General features: G+C 33.8%; 2 protein-coding genes across 11 annotated transcripts in view; both read left to right on the top strand.

Moving 5' to 3' along the window:
* The window catches only part of fred (friend of echinoid), a 401947-nt gene extending 397400 nt beyond the window's left edge, over positions 1-4547 (top strand). For all 4 annotated transcript variants that reach the window (XR_015271654.1, XM_086832363.1, XM_086832362.1 and 1 more), the window contains one exon: positions 1624-4547. Coding sequence is in view for 3 of the 4 variants with exons in the window: in XM_086832363.1 (XP_086688489.1) it covers positions 1624-1652 (29 nt within the window). In the remaining variant the exon portion in view is untranslated. The remainder of the gene's footprint in view (positions 1-1623) is intronic.
* A 4-nt stretch (positions 4548-4551) lies between these two features.
* capu (formin protein cappuccino) overlaps positions 4552-12283 on the top strand; it is a 58490-nt gene continuing 50758 nt past the window's right edge. For 3 of the 7 annotated variants that reach the window (XM_086832344.1, XM_086832342.1, XM_086832345.1), the window contains exon 1: positions 4553-4909. In XM_086832344.1, coding sequence (XP_086688470.1) covers positions 4670-4909 — 240 coding nt within the window. In that variant the 5' untranslated portion in view covers positions 4553-4669. Of the gene's footprint in view, positions 4910-12283 lie in introns of all 7 variants that reach the window. The other 4 variants (XM_086832353.1, XM_086832347.1, XM_086832355.1 and 1 more) reach the window with 2 other exon arrangements.

The following is a 12283-nucleotide window of genomic DNA, read 5'->3' as shown; positions in this document are numbered from 1 at the left end:
TTGTTTTATGGGCCAACAGAAGCCATCAGGACTATCAGGAGACCAAGGAGGAGGAACAACATGGGAGTCAACGGGTCAAAACATTAAGTGACTTTATAGAAGATAGTAACTCTGCAATAATTAAATACTCTAATAAATCAATTTATTCCTTAATTAGCACAAAACAATAAAAAATAAAGCGGAATCTTTATATAAACCTTGTTTAATTAAATTAAAATTCCATCTAGAAGAACATTTCACATTTAATATATATAAAACTGAACAAAAATATGAATTAAATATGAAAAATAATAATTCTCAAGTTCCTTTAAGCTCACCTGAAAAAGTTAATCAACTCTTTGCCCACGAGTAAAAAAAAAATAATGTCGGAAAACTCATTGCCAGACCATTGGAGCCGTTTTGCAGCTTGTTAATTACGGCATGGCCAAAATGGTTTGTTCACAGAGAGGGGGGGAAAAATGGTTGAAAAGCTACGGAAAACTGTGCGGGAAAAACAGAGGGGGAGAGCCTGATGACCAACGAGCTGCGTGTAATGCATCTTTTCAAACAATTTACCAATTTGGCCGCTACGCCGGTCGTCTGTCTTTCTGTTTGGCCAACTCTACAACAAAGCCCTCCCAGAACCCGGTCTCATAAAATGTTTATTAGGTAATGAAACATAACAACAAGCGGTCAACATAAAGCTCAAACGACCGTGTCACATTTTGTAGAAGGGAAACCCCCCGAAAACGGAGGCGAAAATATAAGCGTTAATTGAGTTTTTCCGAGGCGAAGCGCAGGGGGAAAAGCTTAGCGGGGGAAATGCAAAACAAGACAAAAAATAACCCCACCAGAGAGACGAATTTCGAAAGTATTTTATTGTAGCAGACGAGCGAGAAGTTCCACAAAAACCACTTGACTTCAAGTGGAGTGTGCGGTGTGTGTGTGTATGGGAAAATGCTGAAAATGTATTTATGCAAAAGCTGCAATTGTCAGAGGCAAGTCAAAGTGCATAAAGTGTCGCCTCAAATCAACGCAAAAGTCTGAGAAAAGCGGGGGAAAACTCGGGGTTAGCGGAGAAGTCGATGCCAAGCATTTTCCGACGGTGACAAGTGGAAAAGGTTATTGCAAGTGAGAGAGAGAGCGACGTATGTGAAGTGTTTTGGCATTTGAATCGAGCTTTCGAGATGGAAAACCTCGAATGCGCTTCAACTTTCACATAGAAATAGATATAGACTTATATTCTATATAAATGCAACGAATAAAATGCGAATAGAATCTAGAATCTAGTGTGAGTTGCATTTAAATAAATATAAATACAAATCGAAATGAATGGGGCATTCAGTGAGGCATTATGCTGATTGAATGCAAAATCCAAATGCATTTGGAGCGAATTTTTTTGATAAATACAAAAATATCTATATATTATGATAAATCTATATCCATAGTCTGACCTGGTTACAAATAAATAAAATAAGGGATATATATATATGAAAACGAGTCCCTTGCAAATTAATAGCTTAGTAAAACGCACTCATATGCCTGCATTAATTAATTTAAATTGCACATTTCACCATTATTTATTAATGAGCTTAAATCGCACTAAACGCAAATCGATTTTTCTCTCTCTCTTTATTTTTGTAGCGGATATAATACAGGATTTGGCAAATTAAACTAATTGCCAGTTAAGAGAGAGACAACAAAAACGGCAACCAAATACCATTTTGACATTAGCATTAAAGTAAGTAAAAACATGGATATAAAAAAAATCTTTACATATTTAGCTGTTTAAGTGGCGTGAAAAATGCAAACCAAGCTAATTAAGAGGAAACTTGCCTATTTCGACCAAAAAAAAAAAATAAAAACAAAAAACATAACACGCTGTACATGTAAAATCTCTGCAGAAAAACCAAACAAAGAAGAAAGTAAATAAAACTAATTGTTAAGCTTAAACTAAAATTTTAATATTTGTCTAAAGTATTATATCCTTTTTCCCCCCATAAAAAGTTTCTTCTGAATTTTGTTAAAACCAAGTTTGTAGTATGAAAAATAAACTGAAAAACGAGTAAATTAAAAGCACACACAAAAAAAACTTGCATAAAATTGTCAAAGCAACAGCACTTTATTTATAAACACCCATCCGCCGTACATATATTTTATTTATATTTAAATAATAATTTATACGGTGCATGGCCAAAATATTGAGGTCCAGGGCGACAAACTGCAATAACATGGCCATAATATTCTGGTCAAATCATTGTTAAACCAACAGCCAAACACAAAAGCCACCTTTTTGAGGTTTCTATGTGCCGGTATTGTTTTTTTGTTTTTACATTCTATAAAGCAAAAATATGGAAATTGCGTTCGTTTAAATCAAATAAAAGAGACAAAATGTTCATTTAATTGCTTTTCCAGCCAAACCAAAAAAACAAGGGCAATAAAAATCAAACTTCAACACAATGCAAAACAGAAAAAATGTAACGAAAATAATAATAATAGAGGGGAAAATCGTAGAAGTTTGGAAAAGTGTTGCCACTCATTAGCTTTTGTCTCCGTTGGGGCATTAAATTGAAACGAATATTTGTGTTTGCTCGGATCGACTAATTGCGCTGCTAATTTCAATTGTTCGCCTATAATAATGCAAAAATTTTGTAATTACAAATTAACAATTGGTCGGTGTCCCGGTGTCCCTTGGTGACCTAAAATTAGATTGTGTAAATTTGCAAATTAATTTGTCATTTTGCACAAAAGCCCTCACCGAAATCAGTGTACACATTATCAATTTATTTACTGTATTTACTGTGTGTGCGAAATCTGTAAATAGTTGACACGCCCACCTCCCCTCCACTCCCTCCCTCTCTCTTTGAGGAAAACAACAAATCGAAAAAAAACCAACTAGAGTTATTAAATTGTTGCAACCGAAATAACTTTAAAACTGAATGCTGCCAGTCGTCAAAAGTCCAAGTGAGTTGCATTTACACATAGACAGATATATAGTTATAAAAAATATATACAGAACATATAAATAGACAAAAGGGCAACCGCAAAATATGAAAATTAAAATAATAAAACTATCTTTTAGCGTAAAAAAACAACAGGAGAAATATCCTTGAAATAAAATCATAATAGCTTCAAAAAAAAAAAAAAAACTGGATGAAATAATCAACACAAAAAAACACACAAAATGGAATTCAATTTAAATTTTAAGCTCCGGGGGACGAGTTTTAAAAATATTTCTATAAAATAAATAGAAAACAGAAAAAAAAACTCGAGTTACTTTCACCATTCATTCATGAAAAGTGATTATTGAAATCATCTCTAACCAACTTCTCATAAACTTTCTCCTGTCTCCTAGTCTGAGGTGAAAATTTAATAAACATTGATTTTCCTTTTACTTCTTCCAATCGAAGCCATCAAAAATGGGTTGTAAAATCATTTAGTTGTACGTACATATATGTATATATATATTCCCTTGTTTTCCATTTTTAAAAACCAAACTCTTGACAGCGGACACAACCCTTTAGCAATCAGTGATATATCGATGGAAACAAAATAAAATAAAAAAATATCAAACCGAATTGAATATTTTTTTTTTATGGCACTGCAAATATCTTTAATCTTTAATCCAATAGTTATTGTTGCTCGGCTGCGTTATGAAATATTCAAGTAATAAATTCACATAATTGAAGCATTTATTTTATGTGATGCTTAGCAAACAAATGGACGGCGTGAAAAATCAGTATTTTATTTGTTGTGTTTGCGCAACAAATTATGCATACAAAATTTTAGTTAAATAAATTAACTTCAATTTTAAATGAATGTTGGGCATATATTTTTAGCTCTCTCCCAAATAGCAATAGAAGCCATTTAAATGGTGAATTAAACTTTAAGTGAACTGTAAATACATAAACACAGAATAAACCAAAGAGAAAACAGATATTTAATTCCAAATAAAGTAAATGTTTAAACTATGATCACGAATACTTATAGAGATTATTATTATTAAATAAGAAGATGGAAAAGAATTTGGAGACACTTTGTGTTGGTCTGGGCAGCATAGATTTCCCCATTAAATGATTACTTGTTATCCTCACAAGTTTAATTTATTTATTTCTGATATTTGTACTATAAAAAAGATCTAATTTAACTCTTTAACTAATATGTAAACAAACCCAGACCAAGGCACACAATTTTCCAAGATCAACGTAATTGTAAGAACAACATTTATCGTAATCCAAAACCAAATGAGATCAAAATAGTCGATAAACTTAAGCCTAAGTCTTTAAACTATTTTCAACTGTCCACTTTTTTGCCAAAGAGCATTTTATAATTTCATCTTTTTACTAAATGTAAACTATTTGAAATGATTCTTTAAAAACAAACTGAAAAAAAAAACAGAAATGTTTGCGCCAGGCGCTTGCAACATTTTACTGAAACATTTTTATGGCAAAACATTAAACTAATTTTAACTGTAAACTTAGACCGTAATACGATTAAACGATATTATACAATGTAAAATCAGAATATATACGATAATTATAAAGTAAATAAAATGAGAATTAAACCAACAACAATAGTGTTTTTAGTCAGTTGCTCTACAATATTCGACTCGGCTGGTAGGCATCTCGTTTCCTGGCCCAAATTTGTGTGTTTTCTGTTTTCGTTCGAATTCATTCCATTTTTGGTCAAAATGCTTCAAGGCGACCAAGTAAGGGAAAATTACCCTTTCGCTTCTATTCCCATGTCTGTCCTCATATTGATGGTGCTGCTGTATTGTGCCGCTGGAAAACTACAAATTTCCCGAGCACCGCCAGCCAAAGTCCCGGAAAACCCAATAGAAACGCGAGGCGGAAAAGCGGTTGGACGCGGTACCAACAGGAGGCGGAGGAAAAGGAGGCGGAGAAAGAAGGGCGTCGTGTCCGCCATGCAGGTAAATTGAAAAATGTTTGCAATTGTTTTTACCATCTTTTCAAGCTTTTGTTGTACTTGCTCTTTATTTTTTTTCGGGCCACAATTAAGGTGGGAAAAAATGTCAGTTTACTCATGGAATGCTCTTTCCATGGGCAGGTTATGTTCATTTTATATATTTTGTGATCAAATTTAATATTTAATATTGATATTAATTTATTATATCTTTAAAACATGGAAAAAATTGTGAAAACTTATCAAAAATATCTTTAATTTAGCTTTATTGATATTTTAAATATTGTTTAATATTCTAGAATTTTCCTTTGACCCTTAAATAGTTCTCAAAATTGAAAACTTTGTATACTATTTCAGAGGAATGTAATGATTACTATTTGCTGTTGAAAATTAAATATTTTATATATTATATATACTTTATATATTTTATTATATAGTTAAATTAATCATTACATCTAAAAAGTATGGGAAATATAAGAGAAACATATAAAAAATATCGTTGTTTGCTTTATTGATATTTGAAATATTGCTAAATATTCTACAATATTTCGTTGACCTTTAAATAGTTCTCAAAATGGGCTCTATATTAACTAGTAATAACCAAGTATTTAACCAAGCCAAGTTGTACTTCTGCATATAATTCCGTAAGATATTGATAAACCCACTAACAGGAAATATATTTGTTAAAATATCATAATTTTTATGAATTCAACTCGATTTTATTTTAATGAATTTATAAACTCCAATATTTGCATTACTTTTTAATATTTAACTATATTATATTTAGGGTAAAGTCTGATATCAGACATTTATTATTTAACTTGTGATAAAGTAAACGTTACATATTATTAAATTATAAAACAAAGTGTTTTATGGCTTCCAAATTATATGTTTTACTTTTCTTAAAGTACCCAATTTTTCACTTACATTTATTTTTTGTATAATTTTTTTTTACTTCGTCTGACTGGCAACTCTGAACTCTGTGTGTGTTTGTGTGTGTGAGTTGCGCCCTGCTGGCAAACCGCAAAATGGTGACATTGTGCAAATAAAAAACAATTTACGATAAACATCAAATTTCCACAAATTACCTTATATTTTACGTGAGTTGCGAAACAGATTGTAAAACACAAACACACACACAGACAGCGCGGGAAAAGTGAAAAAAGAAAACCGCGATTCACAGATTTTACACTGCGTTGAGCATTTGGTTTTCATTTTTTTCTCATTTTTTTGGCCATTGTTTGTGCAGCCGCATGACAAAAGGGGGGGAGAGAGTGGTAGAATTTTCCCCGGAGTGGTAAGAGACAAGCGGGGGATGCCACTTTAAACGTGCCTCACGCCTACACTTAAATTTCGAAATTTGCAATTATTTTTATTGCTCGCCATTTTGCTTACTCCCCCCCATCACTTGTTTTTTTTTTTGCCACACTCCACCCCTCCCTTTATCACCCCTGCTTACTGGTTGTGCGTGTGTGTGTTGTGTGTGGCTTTAGCCCCAAGGTGCAAAAAAGGGAGCAGAGATGGGGGGTAGGTCGTAGGCCATTTCAGGTGCCCTTCATAAATTTCCACTAAGCAGAAACGGAGAAAAATTGTTCTTTATATGGAGAAATAAATAGAAATGCTTGTTAGGCATGTGAATCAGTGGAAATAATGCATAAGTAGTGGGAATATTTAAAAAAAATAAATATACCATAAATACACTATATGAGGAATCATAGTATAGGGTTAAAACTAAAGAAATTTATTATAAAACCAAGAAAACTATTTAAAAACTCCTTCAATACTCTTTAGACAATCATTTCTACTTAATATTATTGTGTTTAATGGGTTTTAATAAATATTAGCTTTTAACGTAAGCAAAATAATTAACAAAAACATGAACTATAAAATTCTTTCTAAATAAAATCCTTTATTTATTCACGAACTTATTCCCTTAAACTTTAATATAACTAACTAAAATTTAACAAATACCCCAAGAAAAGTCTATACGTCTTGACACTTTGTGGTACTCCAAGAAACCTCTCACCTGCCGATCCCCCCCGTAATTGATGTCGCCAGGTGTCGTCGCACCCTCATAAACAGGCTCATAGCCGAGACAAGGACGAGGCCATGGCGGCGTCACTGGGCCAGTTCATTGGCCAAAAAACTTGGCTTTTTAGCCCGGCCAGAGGGCCAATAATTAGGAGTGTCTATAAGCCAGGGCTAAAAAATGATAAGCGGGCTGGCAAGTAGACAGCGGACATGGCAAACTCAAATAGACAGGGATAGAAAACTTGGCCTTGACTGGGCAATGTAATTAGAGAGCATTAGGATTAGACCGACAGTTCACAAGAAGCGGATAACAAACTGCAGCACAGAGAGAAATATTTATTAATTAAATAAAAGAAGAGGGAATTTAAAAGAGAATTTTGAAAAAGGAAAAGTACAATAAGAAAGTATATAGTCAGTTAAGTAATTATCCATTTAATATTAACTTTAAACCAGACAAAGAAGAGGTTCCCATTTCAATTTAAAATTATAAAATATTAGCCACATTTAATAGATTAATATACCAAAGAAACTTTTTAATATTTTACCTATTTCTTTTCATTTTTGAAGACACCTTCAACAAGTTATTATTTAACGTGTAGTAAGAACAAAACAAGAACTTGGCCAAAGGCAAAATTTACAGAGAGATGTTAGGGGCGTGGAGCTGTAGAAATTGTGGTAAACTTTTTGCTTTTTTGTTGGCGTAAACAAAAATAAATCAATTTCTTGGTGCGTACAATTGTTGAGATAGTAGGATAGGACAGCGTCCATAACGACAGGACCAAACCAACAGGATAAAAACCAGGACCAAGAGATAGAGAGTCATGTCATTGGCCCGCGGCTCTTGGGGAATGGAAATCCGGTTCAAGAGTCACAACGAGCTGAGTTTTCGACCCGCATTTTCATTTATACATATATTTTTTGTACTTTTGCTTACAAATATTCAACAAAACTAGTATAACATTTACACGAAGTATGCTAAGGCGACTTATCCTTGGGATCTTGTTGATTGCATTGAGCAGAGTCCTTGATTGCCTCAGGCTAGACTTAATGTGTAAGCTGGGTCAAAACAAGGGGAAGTAATACGAATTTACTATAAGAAAATACTAGAGAAAAGTATAGAATATAAAACCTAGCTTTTTTGTAATTTAAAAAACACTCTCATGACACTGGAGTACAAAATTAAAATCTAATTACAGAATGCTTGTCTCAAGTGCAAACCCAATTCGTGTGTCAATGGAGGGGGGTTCAAATGTAGTTAACTTTTAGTGGATCTCTATGCAAATGGAACTGCTCCTGATATCCTTCTGCCTCCTCCCCCCCCCCCCCCCCCCCCTTCCTCGTGATGGCCACAAAACCCCCTCCCTTACCATTAATTCTTATTCCCCGGGTTCTTGTCGCTGTGTTTCTGCCGTTTTCCCCATTGTTGCTTCGCATTCTCATTGACAAGTTTAATTGATGGGCGTCAGCGTCAGCGTCAGATGCCATGTGCAGCTTTTAGCTTCGCTTCGATTGAGTTTGGGGAAAAGGCGATGGCCAAGACACCACCCACTCACAGACACACACACACATACACTACCTCCCTTTGCCCTTGCCCCCCGGAAACAGTACACCCTCGATTACCGGAATGGCGACGCGACAAAACCGCAGAATCTAATTTGGCACAAACCACCAAAGCAATTAAAGTTGCAGCACTGCAAACGGTGTCCAATACGAACGTTCCTCATCTGTCTCTGTCTCTCTCTTACTCTTTTTTGCTCTGTGTGTGTGTGAGTGGGTGTGTGTGTGAGTGGGTGTAGGAGGTGTGCGGATGGGTGTGGCTTTTGTGGAGGTGAAATGTCATTGCAAGTGTTTGAGAAAAAATTTACAACAAGTGGGTAAATCAAGGGAGAAATCAGAGAATCGAAAGGATTTACATTCAACCTATTTTAATTGATTTTTTTTAATTTATATTTTTATTAATGTAATTTTTCCGTGAATTAATGACCTAAAATATATATAATATATTCCTTGCAGGGTATTATAATTTCAGTTAAAAGTTTGAAAGATTATATATTCCTGATCAGCATCAATAGCTGTAAGATGGGAACATTTTTAGAAAACAAATTATAACTTTTCTAGCTGTCAACATATTTTCACCTAATTTGAGATATTTGTGTTCTGTATTATTTGATAATTTCGGTTTTAATTTTATTAAAATCGGACGACTATAACATATATGACGACTGTAACATATTAGAGAAAATGCAAAAATTGTGAGTGCAAAAGTGCACTAGCTCATTCCTCCTGCCTCTCCCTCTCTCTCTCTGTATATCGCTTGCTCTCCATCTCTCTCTACCCAGCTCTATAGATAACTCTTTCACTCTCGCTCTCTCTCTCTCTCTCGCTTTCTCTGTTCTCCTAACCCGCAGAGTATAAATAGAGGCACAGCCGTCGAACTGGCCTCAGTCTGTGCGAGGCCTCCCACCTGTTTACATCTATAGGAATGCTGTAGTGATGATAGGGTAATCACTACCCTTCGACCCCAAATTCATATCTTAGGCCTACTTATGATACATTTCATTTTTGAATCAATGATCATGCAAGGGTAACTAACTAACGGAAAGCCGAAGTTTATTTACTCTGTAGTTTGAAAATACATTTTAGGATCTAATTGAAATTCTATAATTACTAAGTTTAAAATATTCACATTCTTTAAATGTATTTTTATAGATATTTTTATAGGACAGTTTTTTTCGATAAATCAAAACCTTCAAAATCTCATAACTAAGCCAAAAAAACATAATTTTATTATTTTTTAATAAATCTGCATACTCCATTAAAATTAGATAAAAATTAATATTTTGTCAATTTTTGACGATTTTAACCCATTAAAAAATTTAAAAAAAAAAAAAAAAAAATTTAATTTCTGCCGGAGATGGCTAAATCGATTCAGCTGTTGATGCTGATCAAGAATATGTATGATTTATAGGTTCGGAAATGATTCCTTCACAGAGTTCTAAGCTTCTGATAAAAATTATAATACTCTGCAAGTGCATAATTTGTGATATTATTTATGCTTTCTTTTGTTCGTGGCTTCAAGACATATTTTAAAATTTAATAATATATTTGTTAACAAATAAATAACAAATAAATGTACATAAAAAGTCATAGTTTTCAAAGAGAGAATTTGTCTTTAAGGTAATATTAATGATTTTGTATTTTAATTGTAATTCCCTACAAAAAACGCAAAATCCTATCTAAGAATATATTATGTTGTTCATATCCTGTCCCATTTTTCAAATAATTTTCACAGCTAAAATTAACACAACCAACAAGACAGAAAATCATTACATCCACTTGTATCTACAAAATGTCCAAAATGTATTTTCGGTTGAACCCGAATGAATTTGGGTAACCTGTCGCTGGCATTTTTGGGCTAACATGTGGTTGTGGTGGTGCCTGGTGGTTCCTGGTGGTTCTTGGTGGCTACATGGTGTCGCGCGACTATAATTTAAAATAATTTTCATTTCGTCGCAACACACGGCACATTTTTTGGTCAGCTTTCGTGTATGAGGAAGTGCTTGAGTGTGTGAGTGTGTGAGTGTGTGTGTAGGGGGTTCCCTGCCAAAATTGCGGTTCCTAGTAATTTTTTGGGACATACGCAATTTTGGAATATTTGGAAGTCAATTTTTGGGCAGTCAAGGGATCAAGTTGCAGTGCATCAACTGCATTCAGGGTTGACTTTAATGACTTTAAATTGAATTGCAGGTTATGACCTGACCCTTGACCCTATAAGGGTCAGAAATGGATTTATAATTGGAGATAGGCTCCCTCTCTTTGAGTGCTTAAAATTTCATGGGATTTGCTGGTTATATAAATTATAAGAAATATAGTTTTTTGCTGTTTTCACCTTATAACATATTATAAAATATTAAGAATTCTATAATTAAAAGTGTTTTAATATAAATGCTTTCATTTCAGTACTATTAAGATTTATACCTTAAAATTCAATATCTGCTAACGATTTTCATCTCTTTTCGAATGCATTAATGTGATGCATCTGTTCCTTTTTGGGCTCACTAATTCCCACTGTCCGCAAAACACACGACTTTCATTAGGCCCTCATTCCCCTCGGCTGACTTGCTTCACCGCCCCCGCCTTGCCTCACGTTTTTGGGCCAATTTCGTGCAATTTCAAGCTATCATCTCTGGGGCAATAGCCGACAGCGCTTTTGAGCGCCATCTGCCGGCCACTGGTCAAGGTTGAAGTTGTACACGGAACAAAATATGGACTTGGATAATGTAATTTAAATTTATATACATTAATATTGAATGCTAAAAATAGGAAACCAACTAAATAATACCATTTTTTATTTTGGAGAATGTTTATACGTAATTTACTCATTTAACAATTATTATTTTGATGTGATTAACTTTTAGATTCCTTTAATAATTTAAAATATGTATTTTTCGGATTTCCTTATTAAATTTTCCCGTGTATCCTTGCATTTTCCAACCCAAAAAAAGAAAACTAGATCCCGCCATCGCAGCATCCCAATCGCTGGCGTTTCCTCATTGTCGCTTGGCCCCGATTCGCATTGCTTTTTATTGGCCATAACTGACTTTGTCATGGGACATCAGATGAACGGCAGGAGGGGGAGGGGAGTGGGCGTCTATCAGCGTTTTAGCCGTTACCCCTAGAGCGTATTGGATGCTTCGGCCAGATGATAATTGTTGTTGTTCTTTTTGTTGTTGCCTTTGGTAGAGTCGCCATTGTTGCCATTTGTGCTTGGCTCAGACGTTGCTCATACGCCCTGTTGCGGGCTCCATTTTGAGCGTTGGCAGAAAGAGCAGTTAGTGCAACATTGTAACTATCACTGCACCTGTGTGTGGGCAAACAGGGGCGCCCACAAGAAGGGGTCTAATCATTTAGGAAAATCTTTCATTTTTTTACTTATTTCAATCTTAATTTTATTCGGAAGCTAAAAAGGCTAAGAAGGAGACATTTCTGACCCTATAAATCATATATATTCTTGATCAGCAACATCAGCCGAATCGATCTAGCTTTGTTCGGTAAAAATTGATTTTTTTCAGCAATTTTCGAAATTTTATAAGTAAAAAGAATTTAAATTTAAATTAAAATTAAAAAAAAAAAATTAGAAAAATTTTAATTTTCTGAAATTTTAAATTGAGTATGCAGATTTATTAACCTAATAAAAAGTAGCATTTTTTAACTTAGTTATGAGTGTTGTAAGATTTTGATTTATTGAAAAAATGTTCACATATAAATATCGGTTCAAAGAACGATAATATTTTAAGTTTAGTTATGTTTATTTTCCAATTCGATTCTATTATTCAAATTCAAATTACAA

The sequence above is a fragment of the Drosophila serrata genome, unplaced genomic scaffold, assembly GCF_035046125.1.
Source record: "Drosophila serrata isolate PLE 108 unplaced genomic scaffold, ASM3504612v1 contig_249, whole genome shotgun sequence".
NCBI lineage: Eukaryota > Metazoa > Arthropoda > Insecta > Diptera > Drosophilidae > Drosophila > Drosophila serrata.
This window is presented reverse-complemented; position numbering and strand designations above follow the sequence as displayed.